Below are 24,702 nucleotides of genomic sequence, written 5' to 3'. Positions count from 1 at the left end.
AAGACATAATTTTCTCTCTGTTCAATGTTATAATCAAAACCTTTGTGAATGTAGAGTTTGAAAAGAGATGTACAGTAGTTCTATGGATGTTGTAACAATGAAGTCTTTCTTCGAGTTACATACATAAAATGTGGCCATTACTACTTTTCAGGTTCACCTATGAAATTGCTCCAGTCTTTGTGCTCTTGGAATATGTCACGCTAAAGAAAATGAGAGAAATCATTGGCTGGCCAGGGGGCTCTGGCGACGGGATATTTTCTCCCGGTATATGATATTTCAACCTTTCTTTGTATTTTTTCTTCTGATATGCAGTGCCTCATTATGAACACAGGAACGATTAAATACCTAGTCTGTATTTCTGCTTATGTTAAATAGGTTATGTTGATCAAAAGCATGAGTGTGATAATACATGACCATTGACCATGCTTCCGAGCCAACTCCCCATGCTTGAGCAATAGTTATTTGTGTTCAGAAAGAGGATAAACAGGTGGAAATTTACCCAGTCTTTCTACTGTGATCCCATCTAGAAGGTGTGGTGGATCGTGAGGAACAGAAGAATAAAGATTCCTCGTAAGGGAATTCACTCTCTGAACTCTTCCCACAATTAGTGAAAGGGTAGCCTCATTTAATAAAGCCTTCTCTGTTTCGGGATGCATTATAAGGCACAGCTATGTAATAGAGCGTAGGTACTCTGTCTCTTTCAAGTAACAACCAGAGAAGCTGATTTACATTAATTTCAAGGAGGACCGAGAGTGACTTGGGAAACCGTTTCTTAAAGCTGAAACAGAGGGTGCTGATTCCTTCCAGAGGCTTCTCTCACCTTCCCTCCTTGCATCCTGCTTTTTATCACCAGCCACTGGATTCTAAACTCCATTGTTCACACCTCTTGCAGCCAAGAGAATCAACCTGACGCAAAAAAGCCTTGCCCTTGGTTCCGGATCTGTATGTGACCTTGGTTTTGATGCAGAGAAGAAATAGAAGTTAGAAAGGTGGTTGGGAGGGAGAGTCACTGACCCGTGGAAAATAAACCTGATGCGCAGACCATCACCTAATCAGTGGCAGGAGAGGGTCATCAGAATGGGGCCGGCGCTCCGTGCACGGAGACTGGCCCTGTTGGGGAGGCCACAGCCACGCCTGCCATTATGTCAGCAAGGGCCATGTCAGGATGTCCCTTCCACAAACCCACAGAGACAAGTGGATGAAGAGGGAGAGAGAAAATAAAGAACAGGTTGAAAGAAGAAATGATAGGCGGGCAACAGTGGCCTCAAGGGTACGGCTTAAATTAAGCAGCCTTACCTACAAGCTTAGATCTGCTATTATATTTTATGCTTTTAAAGATACAACACCATTTTTCAGGTGCTGAAGGAAAACATGTTAGTTAAATGGAAGGGAAAATTAGCCTTTTTTTTTTTTCCGTTAAACACCAGCTGTGATGAATTTAAAGCTAGCCTTTATTTTGTAAGAGAACTCAGTTTTCCTTTGGAAAACCATTCCCCATGGAGGGAACTTTGTCATCCTTGTCTGAAACTGAGGCTCTTAAGGTATTTTTCATGAGGAATTAGGTAGTGTTCAGAGACCAGCATTGTTTCTATCTCTATTCTTCCTCTTACAAGGTTGGTTATGTGATTGAGCGTCCTGAGCTCTCTTTAGTGGTCCCCAGGAGAGACAAGAGAACAGCTGCTCCTGCCGACCCTGAAAGCTTAGCTAAGGGGGCTTGGGCCAGGCCTAATGTAGCTGTTCTTGGAACCCTCTTGGCCTGGAAAATATACACCCAGAGAAAGAACCCTCTTTGGCAGTTCTGCTAAGTATGGACACCCTATCAATGACAGAAGATGATCATGTGGAAAGACTTAACCTTGATCATGAGGCTTCTTCCTTGGAGCCTAAAGATCCATATTCTCTCATGTCAAGATGGAAGCCACTAATGTCATGCTAAGTATCATGTAGACATTGCAAAGTGGGGAGGGGACAGAAGAAAAGGCCATTGGCAAACTGTTTCTGCTCTGCTCTCTACAAGGCATTACAGAGGAGAGATGGATTATAGCATCCTCGCTTGCAAATGGCTGCCTTTCCAGGTAGCTTCCAGCCTTACTCCTAGGATATAGGGTCTTCCAATTTAAGGAGTCGGGATAGGGAAAATCATACCTCGTATGTGCCTGAGATCTGAAAGTCCTATTGCCTGGGACTAAACACAGAGATTTAGGTCTGTGACTTGAATACATAGCTCAGCTCATTTTACTTTGCACCTCCGTCTATAACATCCAGAGGCTTCATGGAAAGGTCTCTGGAGCTTCTAGAAGAAATCTGTTTATATGATGTCACCCATGCCTGGGAGCTGAAGACTACTGGAGTGTTCCTCACTACTCAGCAAGTCGTGAAGGACCAAAGGAGAAGAAAAGGATATGTTGGCTTAGTCACAAACCTTTCCCTGTCTAATGGGATTTTCCTGACGATTCAGAGCTCGTTTTTGCATCCTTCCTCTCAAGATGCATGTGTCCTTCTGCCTGGGTGGCACAAAGCAGTCTGCTCTAATGATCCAGAATCTTCTTCATGTCTCTCAGGGCTCCTGGATCTCTAGACAGAGAATAATTGGAGTGAGGAGGCAAAATGAGGAGTGGCAAGGTAGAGCTGGAAGGTTCTTGAATAACTGCGCTATGTGACGTGTTTTCTTTGTGTTCATCTTCCCCTTTTTCTCCTGCCTCCTTTCTCCCCAGCCTCTCTCACAAGAACAACTGGGGCAGTGCTTCTCTGCTGGGGCTCTTGTACCCCCTAGGGGACATTTGGCCATGAATGGAGAAGTTCTCAATTGTCACAGCTGGGCGGGGTTGGGGGGAGGCAGGTAGCACTAGCAGCCTCTAATGGATAACAGTAGGGGATGCTGTTAAACACCCTGCAGTGCACAGAATGCCCCCCCCCCCCGCCCACCCAACAAGCCCTTCTCATGCCCAAATATCATGAAGTACTGAGACTGAAAAACCATTGGATGGAATGGAATTTCCTTTAAAAGCTGGTCCCTTTCCCAGCAGCATCCTACAACCTCAGCCCTTGTAGACAAGGTGTCTGCTCAAAGCAGACCTGACCTGGATTCTGCTTGCCCCATGTCTCTGGGGTTCAGAAGATGTAGAAATTGCCCTTATTCTGACTGAAGACAGAGCCAGGACCAGGCTGCCTGCTTGCTTCAGGACCCAGGGTGCATGAGGCAAAAGTCATGGCCCTATGTGAGCCATTCAGTTTGGTAAAAAGAGCTCTCCACTCCTCAGCCACCCAAAGGGAAAGGAACTCAAAGCCCAGTGTGTCCCCTATAGGAAAGGAGGAGATAGTGGCCTCACTCTGCCTCATGATGTCCCTGTTTCCATGTCATCATCTCCATTTGCATGCACAACAACCTGTCTTCATCTTATGTTGCAAAATTCTAAACTTTCCAACAATCTTGGGGGAAAGCTCACTTTTCTTTGCTGGAGACCTTACTTATAAGATATAAATGTTATGGCGTGACATCCTTGACAATCTTAGAACGACACAGGAAAGGCAATTCTACACAGACTTAAAATTCCCTTAGTTTTGCGTTTTCTTATCATTATGAAATAAGATTTTGTTAGCTGTTTTAACTATATTTCTGTGATATCTTTGAGTGGGAAGAATTTCTGGGGAAATGCACAGATGAGTATGATAAAATGGGCTTGGATGTTTATCCTCATTTTATGAGAATTGTGGATTAACAGTCCACACCATTAGCTACAACAGACTTATCTTAGAGCAAGTACAAGACATTGCCTGAGTTGAAAAGAAATGTTTTCTCCATCTGGATAAAAATAAGATTTCCACAGGCCTAATGAAGACTGACCACGTTCCCATGGTGCAAAGGAAGGCAACAATTTCTCAGTTCTAAAGAACCTCTTCAAAGGAGTCCCAGCAAAAGCAGAATCAATTGGCAGTTCTGTTCATTTGGGATACAAAGGGGTGGTATGTGTCCTATGGTTTGGCCCAATGATCCCTTCTCTTGACCCTCCTAGCCTGAGGATTCAGTCTGAGTTTGAGCATTCAGTTCACAGAATAACCAAAAAATATGGCCTTTCCCTGTGTCCAAGGAGGAGTCTAGGTCACTGGAAATAAAGAATAGTGCTTGCATGTAAAATGATGTTGGTAAGGACTACAAAAGGTCACTGTGTGTTGCTGTTACTTCCTTTAGGTGGCGCTATATCTAACATGTATGCCATGCTGATTGCACGCTTTAAGATGTTCCCCGAAGTCAAGGAGAAAGGAATGGCTGCTGTTCCCAGGCTCATTGCCTTCACATCAGAGCATGTACGTTGTTTGTTTCTGTTCTTTCCAAGTTTAAAGTTACAGTCTGTAAAGCCCAAGTGGAAAGAGTCATATTTGGAAATGCTTTATCCCCAGTGAGTAGATACTTCTTGGGAGAGAATGAGGGGAGAGAACAGTTGAGTGGCACAATGGCGTCGAACCCCTTTCTCTTTGAAATGTAGGAAAACCCTCAAAGAGAAAGCAGGATGTTTTACTCCAAGTTTCTACACATCATTTTTCTGTAATAATGTTGTGGGGGTGGGGGAAGGAAGAGAGGAGAGGCCAGAGGGACTATGAACTCATTTGGATGACTGAGGCCATGACTACATAACTCAAATCTCCGGAGTGTCCCGCTGATAACAATCTTTCTGTATGAAAATTCTGACCAGGTGTTCTATCTTCATGGTGACTTGCACCACTTAATGCTTATCTTTGGTGGACTTAACCAGAGGATTCACCACTCTGGAGAAATGGCCCAGCGGTCCTATCTGTCATATCTGCTCTTCAAGTCAGTTCTGTCTCAGCCCATTACAGCCTCCTGCATCCTGCTAGGCTGCTATACAGGTGGGGTGCTGAAAGCTGGGACTTCTAGCTGAGCGCCACAGCATAGTACTTCATATTCTTTCCATGGCTTTCAAAGAGTTAAAGCCCTTCTCCCTACCTCCGAGGACACATTGAATAAAGTGGCCCACTCTGGGGACTCCTGGGTGGCTCAGTTGGTTAAGCAGCTGCCTTCGGCTCAGGTCATGATCCCAGCATCCTGGGATCGAGTCCCGCATCAGGCTCCTTGCTCGACAGGGAGCCTGCATCTCCCTCTGCCTCTGCCTGCCATTCTGTCTGCCTGCGCTCGCTCTCTCCCCCCCTCTCTCTGATAAATAAATAAAATCTTTAAAAAAAAAAAAAAAGTGGCCCACCCTGTTCACAAGCTAGTGGCTTCCCTCTGCTAGGCCTCCAGCTTTCCTTCCTTTGCAGAGATAAAACCACACACGAGCTCAACGCTACGCTTTGTAGCTGTTTGAGCAACATCTTGGCTCCAAATTCTCCCACCACACAGTCCTGCAGTAAACCGGAGGCTGTTCTTGCCAGGCGTTAGAAAGCATTACATGCCGTGGAATTCCTAAGAATTTTCCTTCACAACCTCTGCCTCAGAGTAGCCTAGGGTCTGGGAAAGAGTTGACTCAGAGAAGATCAAAAAGCCCTCTGATGGTGGGGGAAATGGGAGATGGGGCGGGTATAGAGGTCTATAGGGAAATGAGAGATTCCTGGAAAGAGACATCAGTGGGGAGAGGCAGGGAGTTATAGTGGGAATCAAGGCACATCTCCATAGAACTTTAATTTTTCTGCTTTAAGTGATGTGTGTGTGTGTGTGTGTGTCCATAACAAGGAAGCAAAGGGCAAGTACGAACTAGAAACCAGTGAATACAATTCACAACCATAGCAGTAGCCATTGATTCAAAGAAACTCGTGATTTATGTTAACAAATTATCATCAGCATTCCGTTTTTGGTCATGTTTTATCATTTTCTTGTTTTGTTCCTTTGCCCTTCCTCAACTTACAGAGGTCAAATTTAGCAGAGACATTCACAGCCTGAAGTTACCTGCCTTTGCTTTCCTATTGCTACTTAAAAATTTACCACAAACTTAAAGGATTAAGCCAACATAAATTTATTATCTTATAGTTCTGGAAGTCAGAAATCTATAATGGGTCAGGCAATGCTCTGTTCTTTTGGAGACAGTAGGGGAGAACCCATGTCCTTGTTTTTTCTACCTTCTAGAGGCCACCTGCCTGCCTTGGTTCATAGCCCCTTCTTCCAATTCAAAACCAGTAGATGAACATCTTCAAATCTCTCTCTCCCGGACCTCTGCTTCTGTCACCACATCTTCTCTGGTTCTGACTCTCTTCCCTACCCCTATCCCAAAGATCTTTGTTATGATATTGGGTCCACCCACATAACCTAGGACAATCTCCCAATCCAAGAACCTTAGCTTAATCACATCTTCAAAGCCCCTTTTGCCATGTAAGGTAACATATTCTTAGGTTTCAAGGATTAGGACGTGAACATCTTTGCGGAAAGAGCGTTATTCAATCTATTAAGCCAGTATCTTACCATGAGATAATTTTCATTTTTCAGCTTCTCGGGAGAAAAAACCATGATATATTTTTTCCAGTTATATTTCCTTATACTCTTGTACCTCTAAATAGTTAAATGTTACTCTATTCTCAGTCTCAAAAAGCTCAGATGATCTTATACTGAGCATCTTCTTTTGGCTTCCATGCTGTTTATATAACCCGAAATGAGTTTGGTCAACCAGAAAGCTGCCCTGTGCTCTCTAGTTTTGTGTGAATTTCTTGGCTCAGGCTTCAAGGAAATTGACTTAACCTTGCTCACAAAGCCCAGGTCATGTGGTTTGGGAATAATTCTATGCTATGCCTCCGTTTCTTGCTGCAGCAAACTAAGAGGCTAATTCTTGACTTCTAAGTGAAAGAAAGGTGATTCAACTATACAACAGCCATTCCATTCTTCCTCCTCCTTCTTGTACCTTTATCCATGCACATAATTATGAAAGAACATTTGAATTATGAACCTTTCCTAAAATACCAATTGGTTCTAACTCTATACCTATTTTTTTAAAGATTTGATTTATTTGACAGAGAGAGAGAGAGAGAGAGATCACAAGCAGGTGGAGAGACAGGCAGATGGGGAGGGGGAAGCCGGCTCCCCACGGAGCAGAAAGCCTGATGTGGGGCTCGATCCCAGGACCCTGAGATCATGACCTGAGCTGAAGGCAGAGGATTAACCCACAAAGCCACCCAGGCATCCCTCTATACCTATTTTTTGGTAGATGAACTCTTTTTCTAATTTATGATATCTAATTTATGATACCTAATATCCTATAACTATTTGACTATTTCCACCACACTTCCAATATACATTAGCTTATTTGATTCTCATGACATTCTTGTAGGACAGGTGGAGCAGAAATTATTATTAGCATTTTTTTAATAAAGAGGCCGTAGATAGAGCTGGGATTAAATAGGTTTCCTGACTCCCAGGCCAGTGAGGTCCCTGCCCCAACTACCTATGTAAAAATCAAATCAAAAGATTCAGCGACAACATCTTATATGCCACAGCCCATCAGTTAATTTGGCATTCTATACCTTCCCAAGTAAAATTTCCACCAAGATCTTTTCTGGTAATGTGACTGTGTTGATAAATTATTACTTTCCTCACTAAAAAAAAAAAAAAAAAAAACTTTATTATCTTATGGGGCTGGACTGGAGGGGACATTTAGAGCTCATTTAAAGCACTGCTGTGTCTCATTGAACACTTGATCCAAACCATTCTGGACAGATGAACCCTTGAAGTAGCCTTGCCCATGAAGATTTGGGTTAAGAGATAACATGATCTTTATATATAGGTCCTTCTAGTTCTAGACCTCAGGGCCATTCCATTCCATTCATTACTTAGTGTAATTCCTTCCAGCTTCAAGCCTGCCATACATTCCCTTAGTCTTTCCAAGTTTTACAATTACCTTGACTCCACCAGCCCCCAAAATAGATCTTCACAAGCTGAAAAAGATTATCAAGTCATGTAATGCCTTTTCTCCAGGCCAGACAATTTCCATCTTTGCATGGCAGTTTCATTCCTGAGTCCCTTGACCTGCAGGGAGAAACAGTGGTGGGAAAGCTGCTTTGGGATCCAATGGAGAGAAGGAAGACCAAAGGCTATGGCAGAAGCTGCTTCAAGTATTGTCTCTCTCAAAGCTCTCGGAGAGTTTCCAAGGCCCAATACTTTTGAGAATCAAATGAGAGTCTCTTATAAAACAACTCACCTCAGCTCCTAGGATGTAGGAAACACTACACAAATATTAAGTAAAATTTTTTAAAACCCCACAACCTTATGAGGAACCCAAATCCCAGACGTGGGAGATGCTTTGCCCAGGGTTTTTAGCCAGTCAGTGGCAGAGTCAGCCCTTGAGCCTGTTCCCTGACAATCCCAACACTGTTCTTTCAACTACTGGGCTGGGTGACCTCTACACCACTCTAGCTGGCTGCTCTAAATTCACTTGTAGCATCCTTGCTAAAACCTTATTTTCCACATGTTGGTTATTCTAGTGCTAATTTAATTTCCTGATCTATTGGGCCAGGTCAAGTTACTGTCCTTTCTTCTAGTCTGAGCACTGAGTTGTGTATAGAGCCATAGGGATGGAAATGACATTGAGAAACATCACACACTGAGGAAGGGGAGGGTCATTTTTTGTTTACTAAATGGCCCTCGCTGTCTCTGTTGTACCCCAAAAGCTACCCATCCCTTTTCTGGACACCAACTCAAACAAGAAGTTTCCCTTTGTTGATAAGGAGGTCAAGCTATTACATTTTTCTATTTGTTCAACTCCAACTGTTTTCTAGAAATTTTGAATAGGACTAAATTAAATAAATAGTATTGCCATGAAGAACATTAGAAGTAGTAAATATTATCACTGAGTTGAAACAAGAGATAGCATTTAAGCTCTGAGTAAAGAGTTTTAAGATGATTTTCCTCCCTAATGTGGAATCACAAAAAATCAGAATTGGAAAGGATCTTAAAGATTGTCGGATTCCATACTCCTTCTTTGCTGGAATCTCATCCTTGTCGCCAAATCTTCAGTAATAGAGGATCTTGGCAAAAATTAATCTGATGAGATTAGAGTCCCTTCTTGAAACTGGGTTTAGAGGGAAGTTGACTCTGGCTGAGTAATTCGCATCTCGGCTTGAATCCTTCGAAAGCCCAAACAAGCTTCTTTACGAATTCCTCTTATTTCTTTGTGTGCAACAAGCTCTCCCAGAAATAGTCTCAGTGAAACAGCATATTTGCATCTAGGAAAAATGTCCTTCATAATCAGAACAGGTAGTGGGATCTCTTAGGCAAATCAGCACAACTCACTCTACTCTTCACAGCCAGTCACCGATGTTCCGCTGAGACCCCTCATGGCCTCAGCCCACTTACACAGGGAGATGATTGTAATAATTGTTTAGAAAGATGGTTTTCATATCACAACACTACGTGAGAGGGCTCCATTCCAAAAACAGATGTTTTTTATGTTTAAAAAAAAAAAAGGAACTTACTGTGACCCAGGCAGCTTGGAAAGACAGCTCCCATGTAATGCTCTCCATTAGACAGAAGCTTAGTCTGACAGAACTTCAGTAAGTGAAATTGTGAGCTAAATGCAAGTTACCTTCAGCCTCTGCATTCCCACCTCCTGTTCGTTTCAGGGCCCTCATCACCCCTGTGTTATTTTCTCCTTCTATTCAATCCCATCAAGACCTACTCTCAGGAAAGAGCCTGAGAGTCCTGTAAGTGATGGGTAAAACCTAGGTGTGGCCTCTTGTGGCAGAAATTCCAGTGCAGTAGGAGACAAAGCCACAAGGCAGGAAGGCACAGTGTGGCCATGGGGCCATGGGGTGGTGGGATGTGTTCTTTACACCTTTACTCTGTGCCAGGCATTGCTTCAGGCACCGGGCAGACAACAGTGAACAGAAGAGACCCAGTGCCTGCTTTCAAGAGGCACATAGTGTACAGTGGGGGAAGGAAAGGATGGGGGTCTGGAGGGGACAGTCACTCTTCTCAGTGCCCCTGAGACCACACTGAGTGATCACTATAACTGAATTCATGCTCAGTGCTGATTTCCACATTTGTCACCAGATATCATCCTTGGATCTCCATCCTTGGATCTCTCCTCATGTCAACTTAATCTTCGTACACACCATTCTTTTAGGACTTACTTAGGGCACAAATTCACAATGGGTGACTTTACACTGTACAACTATGAGTAATAAGTAGCAGCCTCCCAGAAACGCCTTGTACCAGATCCATATCACGTCAGTATCACACAGAGTCTCTGAGGACATGGTTTGGGGATCCCCTATCCTCCAAATCATTATAATTAGATAGCAATGAAGTGATTTCACAGAGTACCAGCTTCTTTGTAAATCAGAAGGTTTAGAAAGCAGAATGCTCTTTTAAGGCCACTTGATGAATAAAAGCAAGGACAAGGACTACCAGTCTGTCTAAGGCAGAACAAGCTATCATTTTACTCAAATCCCAGGATGTATAGAGAGCAAATCAATGAATGTGTGGGAGAAGTGTGGAGAAGAAGAACACTGTTAGTCCTAATATCGCTGAGTGGGGCAGGGTGTCCAAAGCATGTGGAGGGATCAAAGAAGCAGATTTCAGCTCATTCATTGGTGGCCTTTAGGACCTATTTGTTGGGGGTCCTGATGTATAAGCCCCCACCCCATTCACCTCTGTTTTATATCTCTACACACACTTCATTCACTCCATTCACAAAGGGGTTCAAGTCCAAGGACAATCAATAGGCCTTAGGGCTAGAAGACAGAGCTTTTGACAGAATGTCAGAAGAGAGAAGAGCTGAGATTTCCAACTTAGTGTGCCTTTTTTCTTCTTTTGAAGTTATGAGTTGCTTCTTCCCCAAAGCAGCTACTCTGGCTAGAAGGGTTTCCTACTTGGGAAGGACCCCATCTTGGGCCTTTTGGGGTGGGTGTCAAGAAGATCTCTGGACTTGCTTTTATAGTAGGCTTTAGATGAGAGGTGTTGGGGTCTATTTAGCCCAAGATTGGCTCCAATTACTAAAGCGACACCTCAGTATTGGTATTTGTGGCCAGAGATTGATGGCAATAAGTAGTGGACATTTTTCTGGACTTGCTGTCTAAGCATATGGTCAAATTCAATCAATATTTGCTAATAATAAATATTTGCTAAACCAACCACCAAAGCCCTTGCCCTCATGCAACCTATGTTCTAGTAGGGGACAGATAGTAAACAAATATTTACTCTAATGTCACATGCTGACAAGAGAATAGAGCGGAAGGGGGCTGTTTGACAAGATGGTCATAAAAGGTCTCTGTGGAGAGAATATATAGTCGCAGGGACCTACATCAAATGAGAGAGGGAGCCACAATAAATATCTGAGGGAAAGGGGTGCCTGGGTGGCCCAGTGGGTTGAGCCTCTGCCTTCAGCTCAGGTCATGATCCCAGGGTCCTGGGATTGAGCCCCGCATCAGGCTCTCTGCTCAGCGGGGAGCCTGCTTCCTCCTCTCTCTCCACCTGCCTCTCTGCCTACTTGTGATCTTTGTCTGTCAAATAAATAAATAAAATCTTTAAATATATATACATATCTATATCTATATCTATATCTATATATATATATCTGAGGAAAGGATTTTCCGAGAAATGGAATAGCAAATACAAAGACTGAGAGGAACAAATTTAGTGAGCTCACTGAAGACTGGGGAGTCCAGTACCATCAGGTAGAGAGAGCAAGAGGAGGGGAGGCAGGAGACGAGGTAGTCCCCGACCTCGTAGCCAGAGACTGAGGTAGCCAGAGATTGAGGGCTGTTTTAATAACCTTTGTGTCTCCAGGCTTAGCAGAGGCTTTCCCTGAAGCCCTGTGGTCCGCCAGGCAGTTGAATCTGTGTCTCAGTTAAGTGTCTGGATGTGACCAACAATGGCTGGAAATAGTTACGGTGGCTTTCCAAACTGCTTATCTAAATTGCAATAGAGGAAGAGAAACCAGCATGTCAAGAGACTGAGTGGTTTGTCTCAGAGCTTTCCACCGCTCCCTCATTCTCTCACCATCCCTAAAGACAGGACAGATTTACGGTCCCCATTACAGAAGCAAGCAGTGGACGCGCCACCCAGTCACAGGGCTGGATAGAATGACGGAGCTCCGGCCCCTGCCGCAGCCTGTGGGCTCTCATTCTCACGAATTCTTACTCTGGATAATCTCTTCCTCCTCAAGCCCAGAAAGCCTGCTTACTTTTTAATGACAGTTATTTTATAACCATAAAACCCCATGGTCATTTGCACATCTTTCAAATGTCAGCTGAATCATTTAACCTGTATCTAGATTACTTATGATATTTTTTAAAAGATCGAGAAATTAATCTTCCATCAACCTCAAAGTCTTTCTTTAGTAAAAAATAAAAATTAGATGGGTTTTAACATCTGTTACCCAAATAAAAATACCAGTTAGTTCTAAATAAGCATTGGGTTCTATCAAGTCTATTATTTTTCCAAATCGGGTGGAGGGGATATTCATTAACTCATTCCCCAGCTGTTTTTATTTATTTATTTTTATTTATTTTTATTTTTTATAAACATATATTTTTATCCCCAGGGGTACAGGTCTGTGAATCGCCAGGTTTACACACTTCACAGCACTCACCAAAGCACATACCCTCCCCAATGTCCATAACCCCACCCCCTTCTCCCAACCCCCCTCCCCCCAGCAACCCTCAGTTTGTTTTGTGAGATTAAGAGTCACTTATGGTTTGTCTCCCTCCCAATCCCATCTTGTTTCATTGATTCTTCTCCTATCCACTTAAGCCCCCATGTTGCATCACCACTTCCTCATATCAGGGAGATCATATGATAGTTGTCTTTCTCCGTTTGACTTATTTCGCTAAGCATGATACGCTCTAGTTCCATCCATGTTGTCGCAAATGGCAAGATTTCGTTTCTTTTGATGGCTGCATAGTATTCCATTGTGTATATATACCACATCTTCTTGATCCATTCATCTGTTGATGGGCATCTAGGTTCTTTCCATAGTTTGGCTATTGTGGACATTGCTGCTATAAACATTCGGGTGCACGTGCCCCTTCGGATCACTAGGTTTGTATCGTTAGGGTAAATACCCAGTAGTGCAATTGCCCCAGCTGTTTTTTTTTTAAGATTTTATTTATTTATTTGACGCAGAGAGAGAGAGAGAAAGAGAGAGAACACAAGCAGGGGGAGTGGGAGAGGGAGAAGGAGAGAGAGAGCCCGATGCGGGGCTCGATCCCAGGACCCTGGGATCATGACCTGAGCTGAAGGCAGAGGCTTAACCCACTGAGCCACCCAGGCGCACCCCTGGACCCCCAGCCATTCTAGTGATGAATGACTGATCATTACCAGGGCCTTGATGATTTGGGGACACATCTGACTCCCTATGGCTTTCAATTTTTGTTCATAGCTTTACCTTCCGAAGCCACCCTGAGCCATCAATCGCTTTTCTCTCACCTCAACACCACATGTCCCTATTGCCCTCTGCTCCTGAGCAGGCGTCCTCTGAGCTCTCTCCAGATGCCGGTTTCCAGGCTCTTCGGCTTCCAGCCCTGCTGCTCTGCTATGGTTCATCAACAAGTAGTTCCATTAAACGTGGTGCCAAGGATTAAAAATGATTTCCCTTGTGCTGTCTCACCAGCACAGAGACGTGCTATTGAAGCTGCTTTCACTGTTTCTTCCTCATTAGGTAGTGTCTTTTTTATTTCCACCCCACCCGCCTCTGGCTCCTTGCTGGCCATGGTCCTTGCTATTTGTGGATAACATCTAGTGATTTCCCTGCTCCCTTTCCCGAAAATGTAAACAGGCTCAGTGTTCAGTCCCTGATCTTCTATTTTCATGCCTCATATCACCTTTGTTCCCCATCTCGAAGCTTTCTCTTTGGGCCTGTGTTTTTCTTTAAGTGTGTGGCATTTGCTCCAGTGATCAATTATCCTAGGTAATTGCTCCTCATTTGAGCATCCCTATTCTTTCTCATTAAAGACCAGACAAGACTACTGCCTCTCATTGACCAGGTGCACCAGATCTCTTACTTGGCCTCGATTTGCCGTTTGGCAGTTTAGGACTGAAACAGAGACAGAAGTAAAACCAAGGAATCACTGAAGTAGTAATTAGTTAAGGTTTATTGTGCACACACCCAAAAAAGGCAGTTTGCAAACTGGGAGCCCTGAAACCAAAACATAAGCTTGAGACTCAGAGAATTTTGTTATAAAGCAGCTTAGGGAGCTCGGAGGGAGGCACGGTTAATTCTTCCCAGGGATTGGTAACAACATTAGAATTTTCTTCAACGAAAGTGAATTGGTTAGTGGTTACCTCCTATCAATTTGGGGAAAGAACTTAAGTTTCAGTTATGATGTTCAGAGGCATAAGCTCGATGTGACCCAGGTTGTTAGCCTCATTTGTCATGCAAAATAAGCTGAATTAAGCTTTGCTTGTATGACTAAACTGGCTTTTGTCTGATTTAGGAAATTTTCAAGTCTGGTCTCTGTGTGCGTTTGATTTGAGCAGTGCTTTCAAGCTCATTCACTGAGGGGCCTTTTGCTTGCTCAGTGGACAGCTGGCTCCTCTGTTCTGTGCCCTCCCTGCAGTGACATACTGATGTCCCCCCCCCCACCACCCGCGCAGCCAGCTCATTCTTCATCAAAGGGATCTGCTAACCATGCAGGAGGGAACACTTCTGTTTGTTGTCTGTTGTTATCATTCACTGTTACAAACCGAGTTAAGCTTTCTCTCCTAGTTTCCAGGTATCTCGGGAAGGATGGTCTACTTTGTCTTTCTGAGTTTGTAAAATGAGCTAATGGCCCCTTCTCACCACGTCTCAGCTACACTGGGCCCTTTAAACTCCCCTAGGCGGTGCCTCGTGTCTTGGTTCACGTTATTGGCCCCTGTTAGAAATGGGATTTCTTCTTGCTTATCAGACACATCCCCTAAAAATACACATGTTAACAGTGCCTGGGCTGCGTATTTAAGAATTCAGATGAGTCAAAAGTGGGCATTCAGGGAGAGGACACTCTGGACCCGCTAACTTAAAATTCCAGTCAGCAACCCTTTGGAGATGTAAATTGAGGAAGCAGCCCTCCTTTTGGACAGCTTAATGATCTGTAGTTAATAGTAAGAGGCTGCTGGGCAGATGCCATACAGCTGGGCTTACGTTAGCCTCTCTCAGCTCTCCAAATTACCCCATGATTACAGCCATTGAGATTCAGCATCCTACCCGGGATTCTGTACCCAAAAGCACAAAGATCTGGCGGTGGCTTGTCAGTGTGGCCTTTCTCTGCACACCGTCCTGCCCAAGCCAGGGACTGGTGCCTTCTCCCTGGTCCTCCTTCAGGCTGAGCCATTGCCTGCACCGGCATTAGCTCCCCAACAAGTCTGGGATGAAGAGAGTGCTTACTTGAGTGCCCCCAGTTTTGCTAAACTTGACAGAGACTACGTGACATCTCTTGGTAGGAAAATATAAGCCTGGAAACTGTACAGTACCTAGTTCCTGGGGGCAGTTGGCTTGTTTTTATGTCTTATATGTAAAAATGCCTTGGGTTACTGTGTGTTAGGATGGCAGGTCCATTTAAAAGTCCCAGGGTCTTGTTATCTTCACCCAGAAACTCAGGTGAGTTCAACAACCACCACCACCAAACCACCCATTCAAAAATGGGCAAAAGACTCATAGAGACATTTCTTTTTTTTTTTTTTAAGATTTTATTTATTTATTTGACAGACAGAGATCACAAGTAGGCAGAGAGGCAGACAGAGAGAGAGGGGAAGCAGGCTCCCTACTGAGCAGAGAGCCTGATGGGGGGTTCGAGCCCAGGACCCTGAGATCATGACCTGAGCCAGAGGCAGAGGCTTGACCCACTGAGCCATCCAGGTGCCCCTCATAGGGACAATTCTTTAAAGATGATGTTCAAAGGGCCAATGAGCCAATAAAAAGATACTCAACGTCACTAATCATTAGGGAAATACAAATCGAAACCATAATGAGGTATCGCCCCACCCCCATTTGACTGATTAGTATCAAAACCAGAAAATAATAATTCTTGACGAGGTTGTGGAGAAATTGGAATCATTGAGCCCTGCTGGTGGGGACACAAAAAGGTGCAGCTGTTGTGGGAAATAGGATGGCAATTCGTCAAAAATAGAATGACCGGGACCCCTGGATGGCTCAGTGGGTTAAAGCCTCTGCCTTCAGCTCCGGTCATGATTTCAGGGTCCTGGGATCGAGCCCCGCATCGGGCTCTCTGCTCATCAGAGAGCCTGCTTCCCGGTCTCTCTCTCTGCCTGCCTCTCTTCCTGCTTGTGATCTCTGCCTGTCAAATAAGTAAAATCTTTAAAAAAAAAAAAAAATAGAATGACCGTATGACCCAGCAATTCCATTTCTGGGGAGATATATATATAGATCTCCAAAAGAATGGAAAGCAGGTCTCAAAGAGATGTTTGTACACCCTCGTTCATAGCACCATTATCCCTCATGGCCAAAAGGTGGAAGCCACCCCAGTACCCACTGATGGATAAGTGGAACTGTGAGTACACCTACAATGAATAGGATTCAGCCCTAAAAAGGAAGGGAACTCTGACACATTCTACAACAGGAATGAACCTCAGAGCCACTGCGCTGAGTGAAATAAGCCAGTCGCAAAACAACAAATCCTACACGGTTCCACGTACATGAGGCACTTAATGAAGTCAAATTCATAGAAACAGGAAGTAGAATGGTGGTTGCGGGGGGCTGGGAAGGAGGCATGAAGAGTCATCTTCAATGGGTACAGAATTTTCCTGTGACAAGATGAAAAGAATGCCAGAGGTGGACGGTGGTGCGGGTTGCACAGCCACGTAAATGTCTTTAAGGCCACGGAACTGTACACTTAAAAATGGTTAAGGTGGCAAATCCTATGTTATGTAGATTTTACCACAGTTTTACCACAGTTTAAAAAAAAAAAAAAAAAAGGCTCAGCGGAAGGATGCCATCTTCTCTCAGCAATCCAGGCTGTTGAGGGAGATTAGAAATAAAAGGAGGAAAAAGACCAGCTGAGGTCTTTTTTGAATTTATGTGCAACTAATTACAAAATTTTTTTTTTTTTTTAACAGAGTCATTTTTCTCTCAAGAAGGGAGCTGCAGCTTTGGGGATCGGAACCGACAGCGTGATTCTGATTAAATGCGATGAGAGGTGAGTACGCATCTGTAGCCTCCCTGGTTGGCAGTTTGCGACTCCACAGTGTCTCTCTTGGTCCAAACGCAGGCGCTGACTGTGGGGTGGGGGGCAAACCTGCCTCCCTCCCGGCTTGCTGTTCGCTGTTTCTTTTTCATGTGGGCTCTTGCTTGGAGCCCTGGGGTGTCGTTCTTCAGTGCCGTGGAGCCTTCCATGGCCCTTGACTGAATTGGAAGCTTTGTTAAATCAGTCACAATCTCCTGCACCAAGAAGGTGTGTTGGTGGCGGGGGGGCGGTGGGGGATTTCGTCACCTGGGCCCTTAAGCAACAACCAGTGGTTTGAGCATCGATTTATGGAAGTGTCATCATTCCAGGCACCGTGGATGGTGTGAGATGGATGGACCCATTACAGGAGTGGGGACAGTTTAGTGAGCAGGAAGTAAATGATGCCCCCAGAAACTCGTCTACTTCGAGCCAGAACCAAAGAGCTCTCCTAGGGAAAATCCCTGCCTTACTGGGTGCCCAAACCTCATAGGTAGTCTGGAAATAGGTGTAGGATTAAAAAGCATTTCTAGCATAGCCATGTAAATCTTCACTAGAACTGATAAAGAATTAATTTAATCTCTAAAGAATTGAGTAAGCAATTTCACCAAATTAAAAGGAAGCTACTCAGTTAGCCATCTATTTTTTATATGTATTTACTAGGCAGATTTTATGTTTGCCCACCATGTCTGCAGGCTCCAGAAAAGCACAAGACATCATCCTGTTTCCCTGACAGTCTGTGATCAAAGGGAGATGGGGTGTCATTAGGGCACAGTTACAGGGTAGAATCCTGTGGCCCAGAACACCTCTTGTGTAGATTGCTAAGAAGGCTCTAGATTGTGTAGATTGCTTGGAAGGCTCTGCGCAGCAAGCAAGACTTGTGTTTTCAAAGGGTTTTCTTTTTTCTTTTTTACGATTATTTATTTATTTATTTATTTGACAGAGAGAGAGAGATCACAAGTAGGGAGAGAGCCAGGCGGGGTGGGGGGGAAGCAGACTCCCCACTGAGCAGAGAGCCTGATGCGGGGCTCGATCCCAGGACCCTGGGATCATGACCTGAGCCAAAGGCAGAGGCTTTAACCCACTGAGCCACCCAGGCACCCCCAAAGGGTTTTCATAGCGAGGGATGAACTGAGTTGATGGAGGGGAAGTATGGGTGCCATTACAGAGGGCTGAACCCCACAAGCAAAGCCCCAGAAATAGGACCGAGCATGTGGGACTCCAGCGAGGAAAGCGGTGTGATCAGGGGTATCCAGGAGGAATAGCCATGGCAAGCCTGGTGCGCCATGTGGGATTTTGATGCCTCAACAAAACACATGGTTAAGGACGCATCTCTCTCCGGGAGGGAAAATTACAAGGGATTGCCACTTTCTCGTCCACGCCTTTACGTCTTGCCTGATCTGATTTGGTTGTTCGCAATGAACACGTGCTACTTTCACAATCAGAAAGAAAGAGGGATGTTTTATTTTTCCTTGTTGCGGCAGGAGGACGCTAAACTTAGCACTTGAGTTTGATGGATCAGTAATCAAGGTCACCTGAAAGCATTTTTTTTTTTTTTTATCCGAGAAGGGCATGATGGAAACCATCCTTCAGGAAGCAAGGCAAAGAGAGACCTGGGTCAGTGAGGCTGACTGTGAGGCTTTAGCTTTAAGACAGATGGGAGATTAGAAGAACTGGAGCAAGGTAGGGATATTTTGAAGAAGGAACTGCTTGTGGATTTTTTTTGAATATTTTATTTATTTGGCAAAGAGAGACATAGTGTAAGAAAGGGAAGAGAAGCAGTGGGAGAGGGAGAGGAAGGCTCCCCACTGAGCAGGGAGCCTTATGTGGGACTCAGATCCCAGGACCCTGGGATCCTGACCTGAGCCATCCCTGAGCCGAAGGCAGATTCTTAACCCCTGAGCCACCCAGGCGCCCTGGAACTGGTTAGTTTTTAAGACTTTTCAAGACTTTTTAAGATTTTTTAAGACCAGTACTCTCAGATACTTAAGAACTGAGATTCAAGAAGAAAACTGGCACGGCCACAAAAATTGTTAACGGGGAATAAAGGTTTAGATGACTTTAATATTACTCTTAATCTGTAGCCAACTCTTATATGGAGCCTAGAGTTCTGGGAAGGATGGTCTAGACAGGCCCTGTTAGCTGACCTCCTCCATCTTCTAATCTAGTCTGGTTAGCAGGTGTTCTTGACCTTGTGCTCCTGTGAGAATCAGGTTGTAACAATGCAAGCGGGCTTGGGATGGGCCCACCAAACCAGCCAGCCAGGCAATCCTGGGAACCAGAGGCCGGCCTGGGGACTTCTCATGGTCTGAGGGCAGAAGTGCGCTCCAAAGAGAAGTGCAGGCCTGAAAGAAGGAAAGGCAAGAAGGAAAAGCCAAAAAGTTGCAGGAACAGGGAGCCCAGAGGAGGCTGCCAGGAACAGATGCCAAAAGATGTCTGTTGTTCACCAACAGCAGAGAAAGGAGCAGAAAGCAGAGCATACTGGGAAACCAGTGGGGTCTAAAATAAGTGGCTAGCCATGCCACCTGAAATTTTTAGGTCAAAAAATTGTATGTCAACAGTTCTGGAAGCCAGTAAAAACACTAAAACACAATGTTAAAACAATGACTGTGGTTTTTTTTTGTTTTGTTTTTTGGGGCTTTGTTTTTCAGAAAATACCTCACTTTCCCCTGCAAATCTTCCCCACCCCTTGCCCTGGCCTGCCCCATACATTCGTTGGGGAGGGGACACAGGGAAGGGACTACCAGGCACCTAGGGCTATGGGGGCTTTTCCCCCTTCTGGTCATGAGCCTTGTAGGATGGGGAGGGGAGGAGAGAACAATACAGGAGGAAGAAGAAAGAGCAAAATGAATAAGAAATAAAAGAAGGGAGAAATAAGGCCCAGGAAGGGGGGGAAAAAAATCGCAATGGAAGTACAAAGTGAAGCAAGGAGGAAGAACGGTTGAAATCCTGGGGGTCGGGGGCACTAACACCCCCACCCCTTGCAGTCAGAAATTCACATAAACCTTTGACTCCTCCAAAACTAAACTACTAAGAGCCTACTGTCAACCAGAAGCCTTCCTGATAACATAACCGGTCAATTAACACATATTTTGTATGTTATGTATATTACATACTATATTCTTACAATCGAGTAAGCTAGAGAACAGAAAAATGTTATTAACAAAGTCATAAAGAAAATATATTTACTGTATTGTGTTGTATTTATCAAAAAGTAGCCATGTGTTGGGGGTGGGGGCTCCGTTGGTGAAGTAGGTGACTCTTTTTTTTAAGATTTTATTTATTTATTTGACAGAGAACACAAGTAGGCAGAGAGGCAGGCAGAGAGAGAGAGAGAGGAGGAAGCAGGCTCCCTGCTGAGCAGAGAGCCCGATGCAGGACTCGATCCCAGGACCCTGAGATCATGACCTGAGCCGAAGGCAGCTTAACCCTCTGAGCCACCCAGGCGCCCGAAGTAGGTGACTCTTGATCTCAAGGCTGTGAGTTCAAGCCCCACAGGGTGGTTACTCAAAAATTTAAAAATCTTAAAAAAATAGTATCTGTGTGTAAATGGACCTGCACAGTTCAGACCTGGGGACAAGAAGCACATGAGAGGTTTTAAAGAGGAATAATGATCATTTTTACCATCTGAACAGCAATACATGCCTTTAAAAAATACAAAATAACAGGGAAAAATTGTTATTCCACCATCCAAAGAGAATCAGTAGCACCAGACGGTGTCTAAATCTTGAAACTCTTTTTCCAAGCATAGAGGTTTGGGTATTTTTCTTCTCCTATTTAAATTTACATATTTGTGATCATGTTTCTTTTTCTAACTAGACATGATAAGTATTTTCCCACGTTATTGCAAACACACTCTACTACAAAACCTATGAGAAAGCATGATAATGCTTTGCAGGGCAGTTTCCAGACTCTTTGGACCCCGCCCCCTTCCTGTGTCAGCTCCAGTGCTAACTTGGGTAAATCCCTCTGTGCACCTCATATTTTCTTATCTGAAAAAAGGAAAAAGTAAGGGCCTTGTTTCATAGGGTTGTTACAAAGATTAAATGTGTTCACAAGTGTAAAATAATAAAAATGATATGAGGTAGTAGAAAGCAAACACAAAGTATTACTCCCCACCATTCATTTCCCTGTTTCTGGTGTTGCTGTTATAAATAATCCTTCTATCCTTCATTGAACATGTGTGCCCAGGCTTCTCCATTTAGGATTATTTCTTAGTATGATTACTAACTTAAATTATATGAGTATTCTTAAGGAAAGTGATACATCAGGCCATATTGGCTTTCAAAATGTTTCACCAGTTTATTCTTCCAGCAGTATTGTATGAAAGCATGTTGGGGGAAAATTAAAGCTGTATTGGTAGTTACATGTAGTCTTTAATTCTGTGTTGATAATTCACATCATCTCTCTAGAATGGGTTTAAGACTGAGAGTCTGGCCCAATAGATCAAGTGAAATTGAAGTGTTTTGGGTCAGGGGCCAAGGAGCAGACTTTGGATAGTCATCTGTAGCCACCATTCCAGTCAGAATCAGTTAAAGCATGCTTGGCAGCCATTTTGTTTTTATTAATCACGTCCTTGTGAAAGCTGGATGTGTGGGTCAGAAAATCCCTTGAGGCCGACAAAGGGCATACCTGCCTTCTCATTTCTCCTAATGTACTTTGCAAAGTTCATCCAGGTTTTATAAACATAAACCTGGACCTGCTCTCAAGAACATTCATTTCTTTTTTTTTAACTAACATATAATATATTAGCCCCAAGGGTACAGGTCTCTGAATTGCCAGATTTACACTTCACAGCACTCACCATAGCACATACCCTCCCCAATGTCCATAACCCAACCACCCTCTCCATACCCCCCTCCTCCCAGCAACCCTCAATTTGTTTTGTGAGATTAAGAGTCTCTTATGGTTTGTCTCCCTTCCAATCCCAACCTGTTTCATTTATTCCTTTCCTTCCCCCAAACCCCCCACGTTGCCTCTCAACTTCCTCACATCAGGGAGATCATATGATCATTGCCTTTCTCTGCTTGACTTATTTTGCTAAGCATAATACCCTCTAGTTCCATCTATGTCGTCACAAATGGCAAGATTTCATTTCTTTTGATGGCTGCATAGTATTCCATTGTGTATATATACCACATCTTCTTTATCCATTCGTCTGTTGATGGACATCTAGGTTCTTTCCATAGGTTGGCTATTGTGGGCATTGCTGCTATAAACATTCGAGTGCATGTGCCCCTTTGGATCACTACATTTGTATCTTTAGGATAGATACCCAGTAGTGCGATTGCTGGGTCGTAGGGTAGCTCTGTTTTCAACTTTTTGAGGAACCTCAATGCTGTTTTCCAGAGTGGTTGCACCAGCTTGCATTCCCACCAACAGTGTAGGAGGGTTCCCCTTTCTCTGCATTGTCACCAGCATCTGTCATTCCTTGACTTGTTAATTTTAGTCATTCAGACGGGTGTGAGGTGGTATCTCATTGTCATTTTGATTTGTGTTTCCCTGATGGTGAGTGATGTGGGGCACTTTTTCATGTGTCTGTTGGCCATCTGGATGTCTTCTTTGCAGAAATGTCTGTTCATGTCCTCTGCTCATTTCTCGACTGGATTATTTGTTCTTTGGGTGTTGAGTTAGATAAGTTCTTTATATATTTTGGATACTAGCCCTTTATCAGATATGTTGTTTGCAAATATCTTCTCCCATTCTGTCAGTTGAAAGACATTCGTTTCTTAGTAACTCTTTCTGACTCTGCCTATTAGTCTGTCTGGGTGATAGGTTTTATCTATCCATAACCTATTTTATTTATCTATAAACCTATCTATAAACTATAAACCATTAGTCTGGGTGATAGGTTTTATTTTGTTCTACAGACAGTTGACTTAGTAGGAAGCTCACAATGAAGGAAAATGTCCTAGTGAAGAAGTATAGTCTTCTAGTTCAATATCACATATGGAAGAAAATACTGCAAGGTACTATCTCTTAATTAGTCATTACAGGGGTTCAGTTTGATAAACCATTCAAAGTGAAACATGATACTCAGTTAAAGAAGAAAATGTATAATAAATCTCCATGTGTTTGGAAAAGGTTCTTTCAAAGTTGAAAATCAAGAGGCATATTAAATTTATTATTACTCTAATAAATAAAATAAGACAATGGAAAATCTCATTGCACCATGGCTTACATATGAATGTGAAGTATCATAACTAAAGAGAATACCCTATTTTTGTGAAAGTTAATTATTAAATTCAGAAGAGGATAATGTGCTAAATGAATCTTCAAGTTCATAAGTTCTAGCGTAAGAGTTTTTTTTTTTTTCTTTAGAAGCAAAAAGTTGAATCTTCACAGTAATGGGATTAATGAATTTTTATTCAGGTATCACTGGGTCTAGGGGCACCTGGGTGGCTCAGTTTGTTAAGTGTCTGGTTTCAGCTCAGGTCATGATCCCGGGGTCCCGGGATTGAGCCCTACATCAGGCTCCTCTGCTCTGTGGAAATCCTGCTTCTCCCTCTCCCATTCCCCCTGCTTGTGTTCCCTCTCTTGCTCTCTTGCTTTGTCAAATAAATAAATAAAATCTTAGAAAAAAAATTTTTTTAAGTATCATCGGGTCTAATAGTTGCAAATTTTGAATTAGTGGAATCCAAGTTAATGCTGCATTGATGGTGTCTAAGGATAGAAGTGTGAGTTAATACATAGGGAAAATAAATATTTGTGGAAGACGCTGAGTGATATTTCAGAATTGGATAGGGCCACTAAGCAAAAAGATGTTTCCTAAAGGTTCAGACAGAGGAGAGAGAAAACTTCTAGGAATGATAATTTGTAAGAATATGGAGTTCCCATATGATGCAAGTGGGAGCCCTCTGAGTGACACACAGTGAACACAGTGGTGAACAAGGTGGACATGGTCACAGATGCTGCAAAACTTAGTCCAGTGTGCAGAGGCAGACTTTGAAACGAGTGGTAACACCTGAGAAAGGTATGTGTTGTGAGAGGCAGAGTACAGGCTGCTATTGATACATATCTAATTCTACATTCAGAGGGAGCATGATGGGAATTAGCCAGATAATAAGGACAGAATGTTCCAGGCAGAGGTCATGGCTCATTCTAAGCCATGGATGTGAGGGATTATTGGCTTACCCAAGGGACTGAAAAGAAGTTCTTGCGGGAAGTGGTCAGAATGACCTTGTCATGAAGGACATTATGAACCATACTAAGCTGTTTGAACTGTAGATTTGAAGATGTGAGATGCCCCTGAAAAGTTCTGGAGCAGCAAAGTGACACCATATTTTGGCATTAGAAATATCATTTTAAACACCTGTTTTGGCATTAGAGAGATCATCTTAAATGCAGAGTGAAGTATAGGTTGGAGGTTGGAAGTTGGTGGCTGTGGTAGTAATATAAGTAGATGCTGAATGATGGGCTGCCCTGATGTAGAGGAGTGCTGGAATTTCTAGGAATTATTGACGGATCGGTGTGCAGGTTGAGAGAAGAGTCAAGGATGAATACCAGGCTTGCTGTTCTCTGAGACAGGGAGCCCTGGCCAAAGTGAAGAGTTCAGATTTGAAGATGTTGCATTTGAAGAACTTATGAGGCATCCAAATGAGGGTGTCACAT

At 43.6% G+C, this 24,702-nt stretch overlaps 1 protein-coding gene across 1 annotated transcript in view; it reads left to right on the top strand.

The window, feature by feature from the left end:
• Nucleotides 1-24,702, top strand: part of GAD2 (glutamate decarboxylase 2) — a 76,098-nt gene that overhangs the window by 8,535 nt on the left and 42,861 nt on the right. The window contains exons 6-8 of the mRNA XM_059404154.1: nt 152-264; nt 4,190-4,305; nt 16,988-17,067. Coding sequence (XP_059260137.1) covers nt 152-264; nt 4,190-4,305; nt 16,988-17,067 — 309 coding nt within the window. The remainder of the gene's footprint in view (nt 1-151; nt 265-4,189; nt 4,306-16,987; nt 17,068-24,702) is intronic.

This window comes from Mustela nigripes, chromosome 6 (assembly GCF_022355385.1).
Source record: "Mustela nigripes isolate SB6536 chromosome 6, MUSNIG.SB6536, whole genome shotgun sequence".
In the NCBI taxonomy this organism is placed as follows: domain Eukaryota; kingdom Metazoa; phylum Chordata; class Mammalia; order Carnivora; family Mustelidae; genus Mustela; species Mustela nigripes.
This window is presented reverse-complemented; position numbering and strand designations above follow the sequence as displayed.